Source organism: Glycine max, chromosome 15, assembly GCF_000004515.6.
Source record: "Glycine max cultivar Williams 82 chromosome 15, Glycine_max_v4.0, whole genome shotgun sequence".
Lineage (NCBI taxonomy): Eukaryota > Viridiplantae > Streptophyta > Magnoliopsida > Fabales > Fabaceae > Glycine > Glycine max.
The window spans coordinates 48,898,290-48,918,998 of NC_038251.2; the positions used below are offsets into that span (position 1 = coordinate 48,898,290).

At 30.9% G+C, this 20,709-nt stretch overlaps 2 protein-coding genes across 2 annotated transcripts; both read right to left on the reverse strand.

The window, feature by feature from the left end:
- Window positions 1–11,683: 11,683 nt before the first annotated feature.
- LOC112999623 (uncharacterized) lies at window positions 11,684–13,897 on the reverse strand. Its single transcript, XM_026125955.1, has 8 exons — window positions 13,777–13,897; window positions 13,480–13,649; window positions 13,180–13,358; window positions 13,057–13,144; window positions 12,736–12,950; window positions 12,610–12,643; window positions 12,511–12,575; window positions 11,684–12,044 (listed from the first exon to the last, which is right to left on the reverse strand). The coding sequence occupies exons 1-8, from the start codon at window positions 13,895–13,897 to the stop codon at window positions 11,684–11,686; spliced, it is 1,233 nt and encodes a 410-aa protein (XP_025981740.1).
- A 1,487-nt stretch (window positions 13,898–15,384) lies between these two features.
- On the reverse strand, window positions 15,385–20,112 carry LOC106796257 (probable disease resistance protein At4g27220). The gene is made up of 4 exons (XM_041009629.1): window positions 18,652–20,112; window positions 17,412–17,639; window positions 16,728–17,318; window positions 15,385–15,528 (listed from the first exon to the last, which is right to left on the reverse strand). Exons 1-4 carry the CDS (start codon window positions 19,324–19,326, stop codon window positions 15,385–15,387), a joined length of 1,638 nt encoding a protein of 545 aa, XP_040865563.1. The 5' UTR covers window positions 19,327–20,112.
- Between the last annotated feature and the right edge of the window lie 597 nt (window positions 20,113–20,709).

Consider the following 20,709-nt stretch of genomic DNA (forward strand, 5'->3'; position numbering starts at 1 on the left):
CATGAGTCATCATGAAAAGGAGGCTCCTAAGAATAAGTCTTATAAGCAAGAAGATAAGATGGTGAAGAAGACTTCACCATATGAATTGAATTCCAACGACGATCCCAAAACTATAAGAGGAAAAGTGCATACAAATATTGTGCATAGTGGTGAAACAAATGCAGAAACCAGGATCTCAGAAGGAGATAGTTCAGGTTTCACTGGACTTACTGCAGAGCACTGACAGACGTTGGTAGAATTACTAAATGCTCAAAAAATAAACTCTAATGACAAGATGACAGGTGAACATGATACCAATACATAGATAATTGGCACAGGGGCTTCCAACCACATGACTGGAAATCTAAATAATATGCATGAACTACGAGATATTCAAAGTTGTCCAATCGGACTTCCTAATGGACAACATACAACAACGATTAGAAAAGGAAGCGTGGTGCTAGATGGAGGCTTAAAACTTACTAATGTTCTCTATGTGCTTAAATTGAATTTCAATTTGATATCTACTTCACAGATGATGGATGAATTGAAATGTGTTATTCAATTCACCGATAAGTTATGTGTTGTGTAGGATCGTATTTCAAAGATGTTGATTAAAGCAGGTGAATGGAGGGATGGGCTTTATTTCCTCTTAGGGGTTCGAAATGTGAGAGCTTATAAACTGATGGTTTGCATTCCATGGACTTGTGGTACAAATGGTTGGGACATCCTTCCTTGAAGATCGCCTAGTTGATTCTTGAGGTTAGAAAACACAAAGATAAAAATATGGTGAATAAAACATGCGAAGTTTGTTTTAGAGTCAAACAGACTAGAGAGAAGTTTCCTTTGGGTGAACATAAAGTCAGTAGTGCATTTGAATTAGTTCATTGTGATTTATGGGGATCATATAGAACTCCTTCTACTTATGGTGCTTTTTATTTCCTCACAATAGTTGATGATTATTCGTGTGTTGTATGAGTATACCTATTAGCTAATAAAACGAGAAGTATCGACAATGCTTCACAATTTTTTTTCTCTACTTGAGAGGCAGTTTCATAAATAAGTCAAAATATTCAGAAGTGATAATGGGACAGAATTCAGATGCATGAAAAGATATTTACTTGATCATGGAATAATTTTTCAGACATCTTGCACCGGAACATCCCAACAAAATGGGAGAGTGGAACGAAAACATAGGCATATTTTAAATGTGGCTTGAGCACTGCAATTTCAAGGTAATCTTCCTATTAAGTTCTGGGGGGATGTATTTTAACTGCAGCATATTTGATTAATCGAACTCCTTCCACTGTTTTGAACGGGAAAACTCCATATGAGATGCTATATTGGCAACAACCTGCATATGAACATTTGAGAATATTTGACTCCTTATGTTATGCCCATAATCAAAGAAGGAATGGTGATAAATTTGCAAGTAGGAGTAAAAAGTGTGTGTTTATTGGCTATCCTTATGGCAAGAAAAGGTGGAAGTTGTTTGACTTAGAAACAAAAGAGATTTTTGTCTCTCGAGATGTTGAATTTGTTGAGACCAAGTATCCTTTTACTACCAAAGAAGATGTTCCTCCTAAAAATTGGAGTTGTGAAGAAATTGTTGGTGATGTGACTGATGGTGTAGAAGAAACAGATCACAAGAAGTACTGAAGAAAGTGGTGATATGAAAATGATGATAGAGGGGGTGAACCAAATACAGGGTTCGATGAACAAGGTGTTACTTTCCAAAATATGGACATAAAAGATACACTGCTTCCATCTATGTCACCAATCGAGTCATTATTAGGTAGAGGACATAGAATCAAACAACCTTCTACTCGATTGCAAGATTATGTGACAAATACCACCAAAAGATTGAGCTCATCCAACTGTTCACCCTCTCCAAAGGTAAACTCAGGTGTGCCTTATCCCATAACTGATTATGTGAATTATGATCATTTTTCTCTTGCACATCTTGCTTTTCTTGCATCTATTTCACAGGAAAAGGAGTCTGTCACTTATACTAATGCGGTGAAAGAAAATTGGTGGAGAGATGCAATGAAAAGTGAGATACATGCCCTTGAGACCAATGGAACTTGGACAACCACACAATTGCCTCTAGGAAAGAAAACACATGGCTGCAAGTGAGAGTACAAAATAAAGCATAAATCTGATGGAAGTGTAGAACGATTCAAAGCATGATTAGTAATTCTTGGCAATCATCAATAAGAGGGGATCGATTACACAAAAACTTTTGCACCCGTTGTAAAAATGGTAACGCTCCGCACAGTGTTAGTCGTAGCACTCGAGCTTGGGAATTACATCAGATGGATGTGCACAATGCATTTTTACATGAGGACCTTGAGGAGGTTGTGTACATGATGCCGCCTCCTGGCTTTCTTCCTCAGCAATATGGAATTGTGTGTAAACTCAACAAGTCCTTATATGGACTCAAACAGACGTCTCATTGTTGGTTTGCTAAGCTGTCCACTGCACTAAAACACTACGGATTTCGGCAATCTCTGTTTGATTATTCTCTTTTCATCCTACAAAGACTGGGGATATATATTGCAGTGTTAGTGTATGTTGATGACCTAATCATTTCAGGAGAAAATCATGAAGCTATCACTGAATTTAAGCCTATTTACACAATTGTTTTCACATGAAAGACTTGGGGATCTTCAAATATTTCTTGGGTGTTGAAGTGACACAATCTTCCGCGGGTATCTTTCTTTGTCAACACAAATATGCTTTGAACATTATAGCCGAAGCTGGACTTTTGAGAGTTAAGCCATCAAATGTGCCAATTGAATAGAATCATCGTCTGACACTTGTAGCAGACTTGCCTTTTCCTTATCCTGATCAGTATAGGCGATTAGTAGGTCATTTCATTTACCTTTGTTTTACTAGACCCGAGCTTTCATATTGTGTGCATGTGTTGTCTCAATTTATGCAGGCACCTAAAGAGGCCCATTGGGAGGCTGTTCTCTGTGTTATTCGATACCTGAAAGGGAATCCAGGACAGGGTATATTGTTGTGTAGGTCTGCTAGGGTTTTCTATTTTCATAAATTCACTTTTTATTTCATAAATTGCTGGCAGTACACTCTTATAATGAAATGTCATTTATGTAATAATATTTAAAATTTGTCTATTTCTACAAAAAAAAAAAGGTTTAAATAGAACATGAATAAATACTTACTTGATGATGAACTATTAATCAAGTAATAAATAAGCGCATGAGATCCTTGAAAGATAAAGAATATTGATTTTTAACGAATAAAAATGATCATTAATATAAAAAAAATAATAAAATATAAAAGCATGAGATAAATTTATTTAACAACAATGAAAGATAATAACATTAATTTTTAACGAATAAAAATGATCATTAACATAAAAAATAATAATAAGATATAAAAGCATGAGACAAATTTATTTAACAACAATGAAAGAAATATTTATAGTACTGGATTCAAGGGGCTTAATTGGAAGAGCGCGTGGAAGACGTGTCTGACAAAGGACAACGGTGCAAAGATGACCAAGACGAATTAGTGGAACATGTGTTCACGTGAGATTTCAGTGACCTTTAATGCATTATCTGAGACATAACTCAGACCCAGTTTTGTCACTTTGCGTTCAGTGAATGGTGAGTATTTACTCAAGGTGGGGGGATTCAACGACAGTTTCACGTGCAAACCTGAAACAGCTTTCAATATTTACGTCATTGTCAAAAGGTGGGGGATTCAGGAAGAGATTACTGTTTCAGTTATTATTTATAAAATTTAATTATTATTTTTTATTATTTTATTACTTATCTTAATTAATACAACAAATTTAAACCAAACAAAAAATAAAAGCACCAACAGATAACTTATATCTTAAGAGTTTTACTAATCAATATTCTTAGGATATTAATTAAGGAATTTAGAGGAGAAAATATTTATTATAAATACTGTAAAAGAGTGTAAAAAGTCATGGATAGTGTAACTGTGTATCTTAATAAAAAAATCCTTTTAATTGATTAACCAATGTTCTAAGGATACATTGATTAGCATTTTACATATCTTAATGGATGGAATAAACTCATATCACATTTAAAAATGTGAATAGGTCAAATAAAATTAAACTTATTATAAATAGGTCTCATCTCTTTTATAAAACCAAGTCTTAAATTTAACCTATTATCTATCATACAATTTTTGTGTGTCCAACTAATATTTTTAAAAACTTGATCTGATCTTTAAAATAAATAAATGAATAGAACCATATCAGTGTAATAGCAACTCACAACATATTTCATATCAATGTTTTTTTTTTAATCCAAAATACTAGTAGCTCTACAAACCAATAATAATCCTAACACATTAAAGAATCCTGCAGACAACATAAACTAAAAATAAATGAAAAGAATCTTAGAATAGTTGCACAAGCTCAAATGTCATCTCTCATAGTAGACTCAAAACAAGAGAATAAGGGATTAAATTTTTATTATTAACTATGATCGATAACATGTTCAAATGATTCTTTCATGCATAAAAATGAAGAATAAAATAAATGATATCATATCAAAACATGTAATAACATAATAATAAAACGAAGAAAACATAACGGGAGTGATACTTGCAAAGAAAAAAAATGATAAATGACAGATTAGGATGATATATACCTAATCAAATATGATCTTCAGTTTCCACTTTTCATTCTTCACAGAATATGTATTAGATAAATGATTCATTTAAGAATTTTTTAATAAAACATAATATTGATTCAAATGTTTATTTAATTTCACAAAAATCATTCAAAAAAATCATAAAGACCTAAAATCAAAATATAAATATAAATAACACTAAAAATAAAAATTTAAACATATGAATTTTTATCAATTATGAATATAGAACCTCCTTATACCTTGTCGATCTAAAAGATTTAAATGCGAATATCTTTTTGCATACATAAAAATAAAAAAAAAATGAAAGAAATGATATTATAATAATGAAAAGAAGAAAAAGAAGAAGATAGAAAATGAAACCATCAATTTGATAATGAACGATGAAAACGGTAATGTAATTTTAATTATAATCAATGAGTATAAATATTATTAATTTTAAAAATAATTTCATTATTAAAAGATTTAAATAATAATAATTTTTTATAAAGAAACAAGTGAAAAAAACAACAAACAAATAATATATTATACTAGTTTAATATATAATAATATAAATAATAATAATAATTCCTGTTATTTTATTATATAATAATAATAATATTAATAACAACTTAGAAAATTTAATATATATTATTTTACAGTATATAATATTATAAATACTTTTAGCTATTTTGTGAAATATATAGTTTGATGTAGTTTTTTAAAATAAATATAATTAATCATTGTCAAATATTATTTAAAATATTATCAAAATTATATAATTAGAATTAATACATTTAAACAACTATGGATGAACCTAATTGAAAATTATAATGCACAAATAAATTAATTTAGAGTTCAGATTCATTTATTTATTTTACATAAAATTTAATCTTAAAACACATTATATATATATATATATATATATATATATATATATATATATATATATATATATATATATATATATATATATATATATATATATATATATATATATATATATATATATATATATATATATATATTTTACTTTTGAATTTATATATATATATATATATATATATATATATATATAATTTTTATATATTTTTTATATATATATATATATATATATAATATTTTATAACTTTAATGTCATGAATTTAATTTATTATTTTTTCAGAAATATATTTTAAAGTAATTAACTATAAAAATAAATAAATTTGTGTGCAGATAGTAATATCAAATTAGTGTAGACTTTTACATTTATTATTTTTTCTTTCACATTAATTCAATATGTAAAAGTAAATATTAGAAATAATTTAAATTGTTATTAATGAGAGAAGTTATTAATTTTAGTAAAATATATCAATGGTTGTTGATGAATGCTATTTGAATTAATATAGTGTTGCAAATAATATTCTCTTTCACTAATTTTGCATTACATGGTATTGAGAAAGTCTCTTTATCCAAATCATTAATTTTGATGACGTGTGGGATTGAGATGTTCAACTTTTATATATTATAAATAAATTATCTTGTACTATTATATGAAATTATTTTTTAAAAAAAAAATTATGACATCTCTCACCACCCTAATTATTTTTTTTATAAGAAAAAAATCAAATTGTTTGATTTTAGTTACATGCATGTAAAACACGAATTGCAAATAATTTAAAATACAAAATTTAAACTTATACTTGAAGATATGCTACATAATTTGAGTAAATCAATTAATGTAATTAGCATTTCTTTGTATCATACGAAACAAATGCATACTGAAGTCTTATCTAATAATTTGTCTAAGTTATAACATTTCTTGATATCCAAACCTAACAATGAAAGCTGGCACGTAGGGGATGATGTCAAGACTCGAGAGGCAACAACAGATAATAATTCTTCTGTCTACTCTCCTGCTACAGCTTCATAAAACATCCAAATACTGCAATTGATTTTCAGAATGTATAGCGTAAAGAGTGGAATCAAGAATGAAGATCACTAAAGCAACGACAAGCTGAAAGGAAGGAAGCACTTTTCTAGGAGATTCTTCCAAATAAATTAATAAGGAAAGCTTTTTCTCCTTTTTTATAGATAGACGAATTTTGTTAATCCATTCATTTGTTTCCAATAGAGGTACTTTTTATTTTATAGGTTAAAATATATTTTCGTTCCTATAAATATCGAAATGTTTAAAATTTATCTCTATAAAATTTAGTGTATGTTTTCCATTCTCGCAAAATTTAGATGTGTGATATTTTGGCTTGGAGCTAAATTTGAGAGATTTAATTCTAATTGTCAACGTTAGGTCCTTGTCTCGTGTTAACTAGAATTTTATGTGTTAATCATTTGACATTGACATGAAAGTTCATATCTTTTGAATTTAATTCTGAATCAAAATATCACACATTTATAGTTTACAAGGACAAAAGCATACTCAATTTTGCAGGCACAAATTTTTGAAGATTTTAATATTTATAAGGATGAAAAATATAATTTAACCTATTTTTTATATTTGCTTATGGTGCTGCAACGGAGATAGTTTAATTGGTGAACTACAGCTAATAGTTTTACTTATACGTGTAAGAAAAGCATAGAACAGTTGATTATAATATAATTGTCTAGATGCATATATGGGCCAACCAATTTTGAAACAGTCAGGTAACATGCAGATATATATGGAAAGAAGGCCATATAAAAGCAACTGCAGAAATCTTACTCTAAATATAATGCAGACAGTAATTATTGATAAGGAAAGACTCCGGTTCTCATACTGTTACGCAGATAGCACCACTTCAAATTCCATGCAGTTCATTTGCCATCAACAACACATAAAGAAAAAGAACAAAATTAAGTTAGAGGATAATCATATAATGAAATTAAGGTTATTAGAATATTTCCATCAGTGACGAATACAGAGCTGTTCATAAGTGATTATATCAAGCATTTATCTAACTTCATATATATTAGCTCAGTTTTTACTGAGATTGAACAATAAAAATCTATAAACTTATTAAGATTCTATCATCGTTGTGGGTGTGACCTAGACGCGCATGTCTCAGCAAGCAATAATCACGTCAGACTATTTGACAATATGTCAATACCTCAAATTCTAGAATCCACCTCCTATACAAAATAGTAACCATATCACCACAATTTTAAAATATCAATTACTCATTTCAAATTGTAGCAGCAATATCATCGTCATTACAATTTAATTTAAGCCTTTTGTGCATTCCATTGGAAACTGATTATACTTTTAATTACTCATTGAATGGGAAAGATAACAGTCCCTCCTAGTTAATTTACCTGTCACAAGCTTGCTCAGTCAAGCTCACTTCCGCTTACACATCATGAAATAGAGTTCTAACATGCCACCGTATGGCTGCCCAACCCACATGCCCCAATTGCAACTTTGAGTGAGTAGAAACATTGCTGATATTGTCTCAGTTTTGATGTGCTTAGGCATGAGCTGCCAGTGCAAAATTGATGTCTGCAAGCAAACCAAAAGTATTGAAATTGTTACAAATTTTTAGAATTTTCTTAAATATAATATGTATGAAAATAGTAAAATATCCTAGAATTATAGTGTGTATGAATATGGTAGAACAATCTAAAACTATAATGTGTATGAATATGATAGAATAATCTAGAACTATAAGTGTATGTATAAGATAGAAGAATTTAAAACTATCATGATACTAATCTATCATGAAAACTCTAAAAAGATCTAAAGTAATGTAGAAACATTCACCACTATTGAAAGGTTGGTGATTTGAGCCTATAAATAGGCAATTGGTATGTTGTAATTGATCATCCAAAAAATTAATGACATAGCCTTCTTTTTAAAACAATTATCTAAAACTATCAACTATCAACTATCATCTAATAAACTACCAACAAAAAGCAACAAGGAATATGCATGTCAGGTCTTGTAAGTTTCTTTCAGGAAGTTGTAATCATTTAGCTAAACTTGTCACATTGAGAGGTGCAGGGAACTTTAATAGTATAGATTTATCACATTTCCTTTGTTATAATCACGTTTGTAGATAGGAGGGGATGCTTGGTCAGGTTGTTTGCTTTTGGCAGCAAGGGTATCAGTATACTGATGTACATGCTTATCTGCTGTTGGTGCTTATCAATAAAATTTCCTTTGCCGATAAAAATACCCGACCTGCACCTGTTGAAAGCAAATTTAGAGCCAGATACCAGTACATAGTAAAAGCATGGTTGAGAGTACTAATTCAGATATCAACAACAAAGATGTGGAAACACTGGTTATGGTTGTGTAACAACAACAATGTTGCTTCTTCATTGGGTGAAGATAGAAGAGAATTTGATATCAGAAATATCACTCCTTGAGTGACTCAGACTCATATTGCAGGTAGAGCTCGCAAATACCAATTGCTCAATTTTGTGTTACTTTCTTTCTTTCTTCATTCTCTTCTACCAATTTCAATCAATTATGTTATGTCTATTAAGCTTTTGATCGTCAAGAAACATGCACGTAATCTGAAATGATTTATTTTCAACTAAAATGTCCAATACAACTGTCAATTCCATTATGTGTCATCTAAAATGTTTAGAGCGGTTCCTTTAATCTGATTCTCTTCAAACAGAGAAACTTCATTTTTGTCTTCTTTATATCATATATCACCATTCCTCATCCCCTTTATTCATCATCTCTTCTTTTTCTATTTTTACATCAAGTGTCGTGAAAATGATACTGCGCTTGGATCTTGCTAATGATAGCTGTTCAAATGTAAAAAGATATGTGCAACTTTTTAATGCATTTTGATGTAACCTTATGCAGATTCATATCATGTTTTATAGTGATTTACAGTTTCTACAGTACTGTGCTTTGAGCCATTAAGCCTAACTTAAAGTTCAATTTAATTTTGTTGGATAGCTACACTACTAGAATTATTACTTTTTAAGTCGATTAAATCGCACATTTTACGACGGTTTTGAACCGTCGTAAAATGAGGCGTCGTAAAAAGCAAAAAAAATTATAAAGACGGATATGAGAACCGTCGTTGTATATGCCACTTTTTACGATGGTTATATATTAACCGTTGTAATATGTTGTATCAGTCTACGACGATTATCTGTTTAACCGTCCTAGTAAGCGTGTACGGTAATTGACATTCTACGACGATTGTAATTTAACCGTCTTAGAAAGTTCCACCTACTACGACGGGCTATGAAAGACCGTCTTTATTTGTGTCTTCAAGAAATGACTTTCTACTACGGTTATTGGATAACCGTCGTAATATGTCCACACACCCGTATTATGTCTTTCTAGTGCAAATTAAACAACTGACATTTTTAAATTGAACTTGAAATTATAATCAGAGAACCAGAATGTAGGTGTCTCCCATATCATGGTAAAGAAAACAAAAAGAAATGGCTTTGTAAGATAAGACATATCCAAGGAGTTGACTAATCTAATATCACGAATGAATGAAATTAAAACTTACTTGCACTGGAAGCTAGAGCTGCTTTAAATATTCTATGGCCTCATCTAGCATTGAAGCTCTGTCTATCTATTGAAAACAAACACAAAGGAATCATAAAAAAAAAATTCTATATAAAAAAAAAGAAAATAGTAATATTTTGTAAGAATATTATGTTTTTGCTTGTTGAGAATTACGCGGCATGGTGCAGTTCTATTTATAGTCTTCTTTGGAGGAAAGTTTGATTAGTTTGACATGTATTGCTTATTAATAATGTACCTGAATATGCCTATAACCCAGCTAGTGGGACTCCACTAGCCACTAGGAGTTGTATATTTCTTGAACCATTTTATTTTTCATCTTATATTATATTTTTATAAAAAAATATTTATAATTTTATTTTTATTTAATAGTATTGATAAAGATTACATTAAAATTTTAAATTATTCATTACAAAACAAAAATTTAAATACCAAATTAGCAATATTTAGAAATTATATATGAAAGTTAATAAATTGTTTTTTAACTAATTTTAAATTATTTATTCCTAACATTTTATTAATTTAAATATAAAATTAACTTCTGTAATATCCTTAAGAAGTATTTTTGGACTTTTTTATGGCGGCCCTAAAAGGTACTAGACAAAATAAATGGGTGTGTGGGAGTGGGAAAGTTGGCTAATGAATTTCCACCGTAAATAGGAGTTGAAAGCAACAAGTAACAATGTCCACCGCCCAAAATTCTTCAAATACATATTTAAATAAATAAATGTTAAGTTCTAATCTCTAGCTAGCTAGACCTGTGAAGCACCATCATATACTTATTTGAGACACAGCTAGACACTAAATATAGATATTTTTCTCAAAAGAATTCAAACTTTGATTCATTATAGACTCAACTTGTATTTTAAATAAAATATTTATTACAAAAATTAATGATTTTTAATGATATCATAATTCAAGATTAGTTGATATATATATAAATTTACGCATAAATGTCCACCGCCCATAATTCAAGATTAGTTGATTTGTTCATCATAAATTTACGCATAAATAACAGTGTCCACCGCCCATAATTCATGATTAGTTGATTTGTTCATCATAAATGTCCCTATACCGCATTCCCACTCCTCTATTTGAAAAAAAGCTACCAATTTTATTATATAAATTTTACTAAGTGTTAGTAGTATTTTATAAGTCATTTTAGCTAGCAATGTTTCATACTAAAACCCTACAAATTAATCAATAAAAATACTCGTAAAAATTATACGTATTTTTCGGTCTATAATAAATTTTTTCGGTCTATAAAAATACTCGTAAAAATTATACATAACAAAAAAAAGTAATTTACAATATTAATACCTTTGAAGTAATGCTGGACATTGAAATGTTAATGAAATTTGCTCCAGCTTCAGTTGCTACAGCCTTTGCAAGCATTGTTGACAAACGGTGTGGCAAAAATGAAACTTAAGTCAGGTACAAGTCAGAACAAAGCTCTATATTATTTAAAAAATGAAAATCAAGTAATCACTTTGTTAGCAGTAATTGGCCATATTCGAAAGGCAGTGTAAATCAAACAATGGATATGGATGACCAGGATGGGTAGGCTTGAAAAAGCAGGAAACAAAATAAAATTTTATCCACAAAAACAACTTCTAAAATGACATTGAGCATTTCTAAGCACAGTTAGGAAAATTTCACAAAGCCAATGCATGAGATTCCACATATTCCAAAGGAAAATCACACTAATGCACAACAAGTGAAAAAAATAGAAACATGCAGAAAAAATGCAACAAGAGGAAGCATAGGATAATAAAAGCAAAAAAGGCACATAAAAACTATCAGATGTTTCCGGACTTACTGTGCAAACGCTGACAATATTGGATTGAACTTTCATAGTTTCAATATCACGTTCTAATTGTTGCTTCCAATCAGAAAGTAAAGCCTCGTCCTGTACAAGTTGATTTAAAATGGATATTAAGGTCACAAGGCAGCAACTTGAAAAAATAATTAAAGTTGTGCCAAGACTCATCCTCCCCTTACATTTTACAAAAATGAATAACAACAGCAACTTGAAAAAGTTGAACCGGATTCTTCCACCACTTATAGAAAAGAAATTCAAATCATCCATCTATTTAGGCATTTCAAACTAAACCATGGAGAAATTTATCATGTTGCAGCAAAAGCAAAATAATATTACTTTTATATGCACAGAATTCTAGAATCCAGAGAGTATAAGATCTAAATAATTGACAAAATATGCGCCATGGTAAGTACCTATCAAGCATGAATTATATCCTTAATAATTTTAAGGAAGTATCTGAAGTCCAAGAGGAACAAAAGTGAAAGAGGTAAAGACAAAAAACACAGAGCCAACAGTCAGCCAATTACTACAACATTAGGTGGCAAGCTTTCAAAATTATTTTTCAAAACTTCTACTCTAATTAGAGGTAACCTATGCACAAAACAGAGAAGGGTGTTAGATATACTTCTTCAGGAATAGAGGCATCTTTTGGACCGGTAAAGAACTGGCACAACCTCAAAAATATAATTAATTGCAACTTTATTTGCACCATCCCCTCCAGAATCATCTACCCGTAGTAAATGATTTATCAAACCAGAACAAAAATTATAGCATTCAATATGCTAACATGCAGCTAAGGCAACAAAACTGCAATAAAAACCAGTGAATTACCAGAACAAAAGAACCCACGATCATCCTCACAAAGGCCTCCAAGATCATTGCCATATGGAATTGATTTATCAAACCTAACCCCAATTTTTGAAGACCTATTATCTTCAAAAGCAAGCAGAACTTTGCCCCGGGAGCCATAGCTTGGTCCCCTGATCAATATAGAAGAAGAATAAAATCTTAATTTTCCAGAATAAGAAAAAAATATAAACTAAATGATTAGATATAAAAAAAATAGCAGGAGGACAAAATATCAACATAAACAAATACTTAAAAAATGTGAAACTGAAATAAATAAACTGCAAAGCTTTGTAGACAGTCTGCATAACAGAAATTGAAACACCTTTTGAATAGCTATGAGCAATGCACCAGAGAAAAACCATAAAAACACATAACATAGTAAATCTAGAGCTTAAGTGCATTTAGGTTTAGTTAAATGCAAAGGAGAATGATAAAAACACAAAAATATCTGAACTGAAGTACTAAAAAAACATACACCAGGCAACGAGAGACAATCGACAATTAGTAGCCTAGCACCAAAATGCTTCGCAAGTGCCTTGCACAAAGTCTCCTGATATATTTCCGAACCTACGCAAGAATCATATAAAATATCACTTCTCTATTACAAAAAGGGAAAATAGCAGCAAAGAATATCAACATAGCTATAGTTCACATGTAGTTGAGGCAACATAATCAAGAGATAAAATAATAAGCAATTGTATGCCAGAAGAACCAAAGACCACCTCATCACCTCCACTTAAAATCAGACGAGAATTCTTTCGATATGTCTTGCCATTAACTTGAATAGAAGCTTTGCCCCCTGTGATTTCAAGTAATGCAACAGACAAGCCTCCACGCTGAACAGAATCCAAATAACAACTGGTCAGTAATATTGAAAGACATGGAAATGCTCAACTGTAATTTTCTTCAGTAATATCTTTAACCAAAGGCGCGTGCGTTGTCGAGTGAGGTGTCTCGTCTCTATGTTGAGGTGGTTGGACACTGAACACAAAACAAAGGCCTTCATGGAGGCAGACTCATCGAGCGCGTCAGGGCCAAGAGGAACAACATCGAACGGAGGCGGAAGTGGCGACAGAACCTTGGGGACGGGGACCTGAACGGTGGCGTCGTCCCTGCATGTGTCGACGAGGAAGTCATGGAGCGCTCAAACGTCGTGGAGCTCAAGAACCCTAGGGTATGAGGGAGACAGGGCTTGAGGGGGTTAGAATGTTTCCATGAGACTCTAAGAGGGAGACCGTGCTTGAGGGGGTTAGAATGTTTCCATGAGACCCGTTCTTCGTGGGAGACAACAGCGGAGAGGGAGAAGAAACAAAAGAACGCTCGTTCTTCGTGGGCTAGGGTAGAAATTGAAAAGGATATACAAAGACGGTCATTAGTAAAACCCGTCGTTGTCTTAGTTTCATGTAATTACAATATTGCCACCGAAGAACATTCTAAGACGGTTGTCTACAACCGCCTTAGAATGTGCGACGTTAAATACAAAAGTTATTTTATTTATTACAAAATTGTCACCGCTCTATATTCTAAGACGGTTATTGACAACCGTCTTAGAACACGCATCGTAAAAAATCCCTTTTGTAGTAGTGCTACTTGATTTATATAATGTGGAAATTTACAGCGGTTCCCTTAATCTGTTTCTCTTCAAACAGAGCAGCTACAACTTCATTTTTTTTTCTTCCTTTTTTCTATCATGTACCACTATTCCTCTTCCATTTTATTCATCGTTTCTTCTTTTTTCTCTTTTTACATCAGATATCCTGATTTCTCACATTGTGAAAAGTATATCGGCTAATTGAAAAAAGAACATGCAAGTATATATGTTCAGGGCAACATGTATAATGGCCTAATAGGAAATGGGGTAAGTATTGAAGTAGAATTATAGAACCCAAAAAAGTATATAACGTACTGGACCAAAAATATATAGTGAGTATATCAGGCTAAAACTTTAACTCATGAATAGAGTTATGGATGAACCAAAGTGAATGAATGCCTAATTGAACTTCTCTAAGTAGTCTCTTTTAAAGACTGAATACAAAAGCAAAGTAATCCTCCATAGTGGTTTCCATTAGCTATGAGAAAAGAATATCAAAGAAAATTATTTCTACTCTACAAATATAACTTTACATTATCAACAAAATTGCTTGTGTTATATATCTTAAGCGTTTAAGCGACTTTTTATATTCCTAACATAATTGCTTTCATTAAGCATTAAATACACATTGTTGCACAAGAAGATTCATGTTTAAATTATATGAATAAAATAAACTCAACTTTAATTAAAAAAAAACTAAAAAATTATTAGTTGATGAAGACAAAATAAATTTCTCTTTATATGTTTAATTTTCATAATTTTACACTCTCAATCAAAATAAATATTCTTAGTATGAATTTTAAATTAATTATTAAAATTGCATGGTAGTATAAAAATAGTTTGGAATATCAATTCATTCTAATTATTTTTTAACAAAGAATATACAGACATATTTTTTAAATTATTTTCTAATCCAAAAGAATACCATAATTTTTATCAAATGATAATGTTATAGTTGAACATATTTTTTTCTATTTTATTAGTTGTACCATGTCTTTGTCATTTTTTTTTATTGAATTTACTAACTATAATATTACAAGATTAACATCCGCACAACGTGCGGGTATATATCAAGTTCCTTTAATTTCACAAAAGCAATCTCACTCTGTGCATTACCCTCATTTCCACCAGGAGCTTCATCTTGTGCATCACAACTATGACTCTTCAACAATGTTGTCTATATTATTGGACATTGATATTCAAGCACTTGGAGCTGTCAGAGCATCTTAGCCACGACAACTCGAAAAAACATGAGGACATCACATCTAGTAATTTGTATTTTATTCAGCTTGCCAAAAGAATTTGGAGCTTCTTAATTGTTCCATATTTACTTCAAACCATTCATGTCTCTGATAAGCAGTGTCTCCAAGTTTGAGAATATAACCTATCATCAGCAACACATTAACACACACACATATATATATATTCTAGCTAAATGCATAATTAAGTTGCTAATTAGGTCCAATTGTGAAGTCTAACTCAATGATGCTCACCTCTTCTTGTGGGACAAATATCTCCGCCACAACTCACTGCAAGCTGAAATCTCAAGACGTTGTACTTTGACCAGTTCTCTAGCTGCTAAGAATGAAAACAAGGTTACTAATCGATGACAACATCTCACTGTCAAAATCCTCAAGTTTTGACTGTAAAAGTGGAGTGGAAGTTCATCATCCCATTGCTTAGGTAAATAAATCAAAGCCAGCTCCAAGATTTCAAGGTTGGGCATTTCAACCTACTGGCATACACAATCTGATCAAAATGTTATTCTGAACATTAATTGGTGGGGGAAGAAGAATACTAAGCTAATGAAGATTATTTATAACGAATTCGAACTACTAAGGACAATCCACCAAATCCATGCATACCTTTTGAACTTGGGCAGATTAAAGGCATTAATCAACACATTATTTTGTCAAATCCACCATTTGTTTTTCTTGTCAAGAAATTTGAAGTTATTCATACAACTAGGGTGCATGAATTTTAAGATATTAAGTTCATGAAATAAGGTTGCCCTAAACTTTTTGCTAGTTTAAATATAATCCACCTATGTTCGCATCATACAAATTATTTTATAATCAGGAGTCTGAGGTCCATTCAATCAAATATAACATTGAAACGGAAAAGAAACAAAAAGTATATATGACAGCCAAATGAGGTGAGAGATTAAAAAATTCAAAAGCCACAAAATACCATACCTAAATATCTCAACCAAATAATAGATTCTTGCCTTGAGAGTTTGATGACAAACTCAAGTTTCCTCATAATTTCGTACTCTGAATGTACAATCAACGAAATTAGAGCCAGTATTGTTAACATAAACCCTGAAAGTTGGAATAAAAATGGAGATTCATGACTTTTTGTTGACGTATCAATTACCTTTAGAGTGGTATTAAGGTCACCATCCCAAATATCTTTTCTAGAATTTGTAAATTTCTTTTTATATATTACTTTTGAGAGGCTTGGAGTGATTACATTTCCATGACAGAAAGTCTTCATATTGGGACATTCGGTCACATGGACTCTTTGTAGTGCTGGAAACTTGAAGTTGTAACTTCCCTTGCAAAAGCTTGTAAGCCTTGGTAAGGAGATCAAGAACAATGCCTCCAATTTTGTAAAAACTATCCCACCTGGAGCATCACCTTTATTCCCATTTCTAGGTATTGATTCCTCCATGTTCATAGAAGCAAACTCACCTAATTTCGTTGAAGCAATCTCATCTTGTGCATCACCACTATCACTCTTTTCAACAATGGTCTCTATATTATTAGACCTCATTATTTTAAGAAATTGGAGATGTCGAAGCTCCTTAGCCACAACAATTGGAAAAACATGGTGCAGGGCACGACAGAAATTAATTTCTATTTTTTTCAGCTTGCAAAAAGAATTTGGAGCTTGTTGATTGTTCCATATTGACCTCAAACTATTCATCTCTTTGATAAGCAGTGTCTCCAGGTTTGGGAATGCAACCTATCATCAGCAACATATTAACATATATTCCAATAACTAAATGCATAAATACGTGTTAGATTCAATTGGTAAGTCTAACTCAACTATGCTCACCTCTTCTTGTTGGGCAAATATCTCCCTCAACTTAAAGCAACTTATAATATCAAGATATTGCAGTTTGACTAGTGATCTAGCTGCCGAAAATGAGAACAAACTTGCTGAATAATGAGAATATTTCACTTTCAAAATCCTCAAGTTTTGCCAGTAAAAGTGGATCGGATGTTTATCAAGTGATTCGATGAAGAATGATAGCTCCAAAATTTCAAGGTTAGGCATGGCAACCTATTGACATATACAATTTTATCAAAATGTTATTCTACACATTAGTTGATAAGATTAAGCACTTAAATATATTTTTTATCCTTAATAAATATTTGATTTTTGGATTTATTTTCTAATAAATCTTTATTTTGCGTTGAATCCTTAATAAATAATAATTTTGTTTTGATACATAACACTTATTTTTTATTTTTGATAAATTAACGAATTTTATATTTGAATGCTGATAAAAACTTTCTATTTGTTAATAGTCAGAACTAAAATAAAATTTTTTAATTTATTAAAAACCAAATACAAAATTTGCTAATGTAACAGAGACTAATACAAAACATTTGATTTTTGGATTTGTTCTCTAATATTTTTTTTTGCGTTGAATTTCTAATAAAATAATAATTTTATTTTGGTACATAACACTTATTTTTAATCTGATATATTGACAAATTTTGTATTTGGTCTCTGATAAATTTTTTCTATTTATTATTAATCAGGACTAAAACAAAATTCATTAATTTATTAGAAAATAAATACAAAATTTACTAATATACTAGAGATTAAAATAAAAATATCAAAGATAAAAAATTAAAATATTATTTTATTAAAAACACAACGTAAATAAAAAATTTATTAAGAACAAATATAAAAATCAAATATTTATTAAAAATCAAAAACATACTCAAACAAGTTCATATCGTTGTTATAATGAATTTCAACACTACAAGACAAGTGAGTTGGCTGATTTCCTAGTGGATGAGTAAGAATATTAAATCTATTCCCATATGAATTATAACCAGTGCCAACCAATAGCAATAGTTGTTGTGTTAACTGAAAGGTAATTTTGTTGGTAGGAAATTTAATAAGATAATCAAATCTATATATACACTGAAACTTAGGAAAAAATGGATTAAGACAAAGTACATAGTTTCCTTTTAGAGAAAACACGTAGGAGTTGAATATTTATGTCGCATAAAAGAATTTAAATAGTAAAGAAGCAGTCATAGATAAATTAAGTGTTAACCTTTTGATTGGATACGGGCGAAAGAATATGTGGATGATCAAACTCTCCCTTATCAAAATTTAAATGATGTAAACTTAAGTACTCTAGTGTAGGGAACAACAATTGAAGCCCACGATTTGACCAAATATTTGTATAAGAGTCGATGAGCTTAAGTGTTCTTGAAGTTTCTCGAGCATCCCCATTCCACATTTGGCCAATAAATATGTTGTATCTTTGTAGATTTGCAAATACATTCATATCTACTGGTAAAACTGAGGCATGTTGGATTGATATGTCCAAAGTTGTTAGCTGATTCAAATGGTTTAGCTCACCTAGACTTGCACGGTCTTTTCCTCCACCAACCTCCCATTGAATATTACAATTCCCAATATACAACTCTTCCAAGTTTGTTAGGCTTGATAAAACATTTGCAGGAATGATTTCTAGTTGAAGGCAGTTTGTTAAATTCAACAGTCGCAGATATACTAGCTGTCCAATTTCTTTTGGGAGCTCTTGAATTTCAGATCCTTCAAGGTTGAGAATTTCTAACCTTGTGAGTTCTGCAACCATTGCTATGTCTTTCAATACACATCCATACAAATTCAATGATATAAGTTTTGTCAAGAGACGAAGTGAAGGTGGTGGGGAAGGTGCAAGCCTCATTCCATGTAAATCAAGAACCTTGACTTCTCTCATCCCAGAGAAAAAGTTATCGAGGATTGTTAAGTAGCCATGATTTCTTCTTAGTCCAGTTTTGCCAAATCAAGTTTCCCCCAAATATCATCCAGAATAACAAGAATATTCTTCCCACTTGGTATACTTTCAAGCAATATTTTCACTCTCCCTTTTTTTATCTCTCCATCAAAATTGATCAGACCCAACGAAGTAGTAATTTGGCCTTGAATGTTTTCCACATCTGGAGAATCGGTTACCTCAGCCATAACTACAACATCAAATGACCCATCTTCCACTACTTCTCGGGCTAGCTCTTTCACTAGTGTTGTTTTTCCCACACCATCAGTCCCATACAACCCAATCTTGAAAATGTTAGGATCCATCAATGCTTGTTGAATCTCTTTCAGCGTTGATGGTTTAGAGTAAGAAATTTTGTGAAAATTTCCTTCCGCTAGGACTTGATGAATCTTTAGTGTCATCTGTTGGCATTTCTTGCTATGCTGGTGCCTAAAACCGTAAATTGGGAAAGTACCTCATACAATTTTCATGGACATGATTGTCAATAAGTTTCTTTGCCTCAGAAACAGTAGCATCCACTTTCTTCAGCCATATCTCGACAAGATTCACTATCACTTCTCCATTTCTTTTAGCCTCATCAACAGAATTCTGCACACTATTTTTGGTAGCCTCCAGCTTTTGAACCTTGGTTTTGAGGTTTTCAAGGTTGCTTTTGTAGGAGGTTATGTAACCAGTACTTGTATCTTGACTTTCGAATTCGATTGTTATTTTAAAGCAATAACAAAAACAAGGGATCTGTAAAAAAAAAAACGCAAGGGACATGTAAAAAAAATATTAAAAGTTACTCATGAGAAAAGTCTTAGTTATACTAATAGTTGAAGATACACTACTAGAAAATAAGGTTTTAACATCGGTTATTTAAGACTTTCAACATCGGTTATTAATTGATGTTGAAAGTACCGATGTGGAAAGTAGTATCATTAACATCGGTTTTTCAAAACCGATGTTAACTAATAAATACAACATCGGTTATTTAAATAAGCGATGTTATATGATACGAATTATGAAAAAAAAATTATAAATCTATAAATTAACATCGGTTTTTTAAAAAACTGATGTTGTAAGTGACATTTAACATCGGTTTTTTAAAAAACTGATGTTGTAAGTGACATTTAACATCGGTTTTTTAAAAAACTGATGTTGTAAGTGACATTTAACATCGGTTTTTTAAAAACTGATGTTGTAAGTAACATTTCACATCAATTTTTTAAAAATCAGATGTTGTAAGTGATATTTAACATCGGTTATTTAAATAGGCGATGTTATATGATATGAATTATGAAGAAAAAAAAGTTATAAATCTATAAATCAACATCGATTTTTAAA

Coding starts and splice junctions, on each gene's coding strand:
- LOC106796257 (XM_041009629.1), bottom strand. CDS start 19,326: ATGAGAGAAGTCAAGGTTCTTGATTTACATGGAATGAGGCTTGCACCT. Junction 17,640..18,651: donor CGCCCGTATCCAATCAAAAG/GTTAACACTTAA, acceptor ATATGTCAATAG/GTTGCCATGCCTAACCTTGA. Junction 15,529..16,727: donor ACCTTAATACCACTCTAAAG/GTAATTGATACG, acceptor CCAATAATATAG/ACAACATTGTTGAAGAGTCA.
- LOC112999623 (XM_026125955.1), bottom strand. CDS start 13,897: ATGACTTCCTCGTCGACACATGCAGGGACGACGCCACCGTTCAGGTCC. Junction 12,644..12,735: donor TTCTTTTGTTCTGGTAATTC/ACTGGTTTTTAT, acceptor TCATTTACTACG/GGTAGATGATTCTGGAGGGG. Junction 12,045..12,510: donor CTAACACCCTTCTCTGTTTT/GTGCATAGGTTA, acceptor TATTTTTTCAAG/TTGCTGCCTTGTGACCTTAA.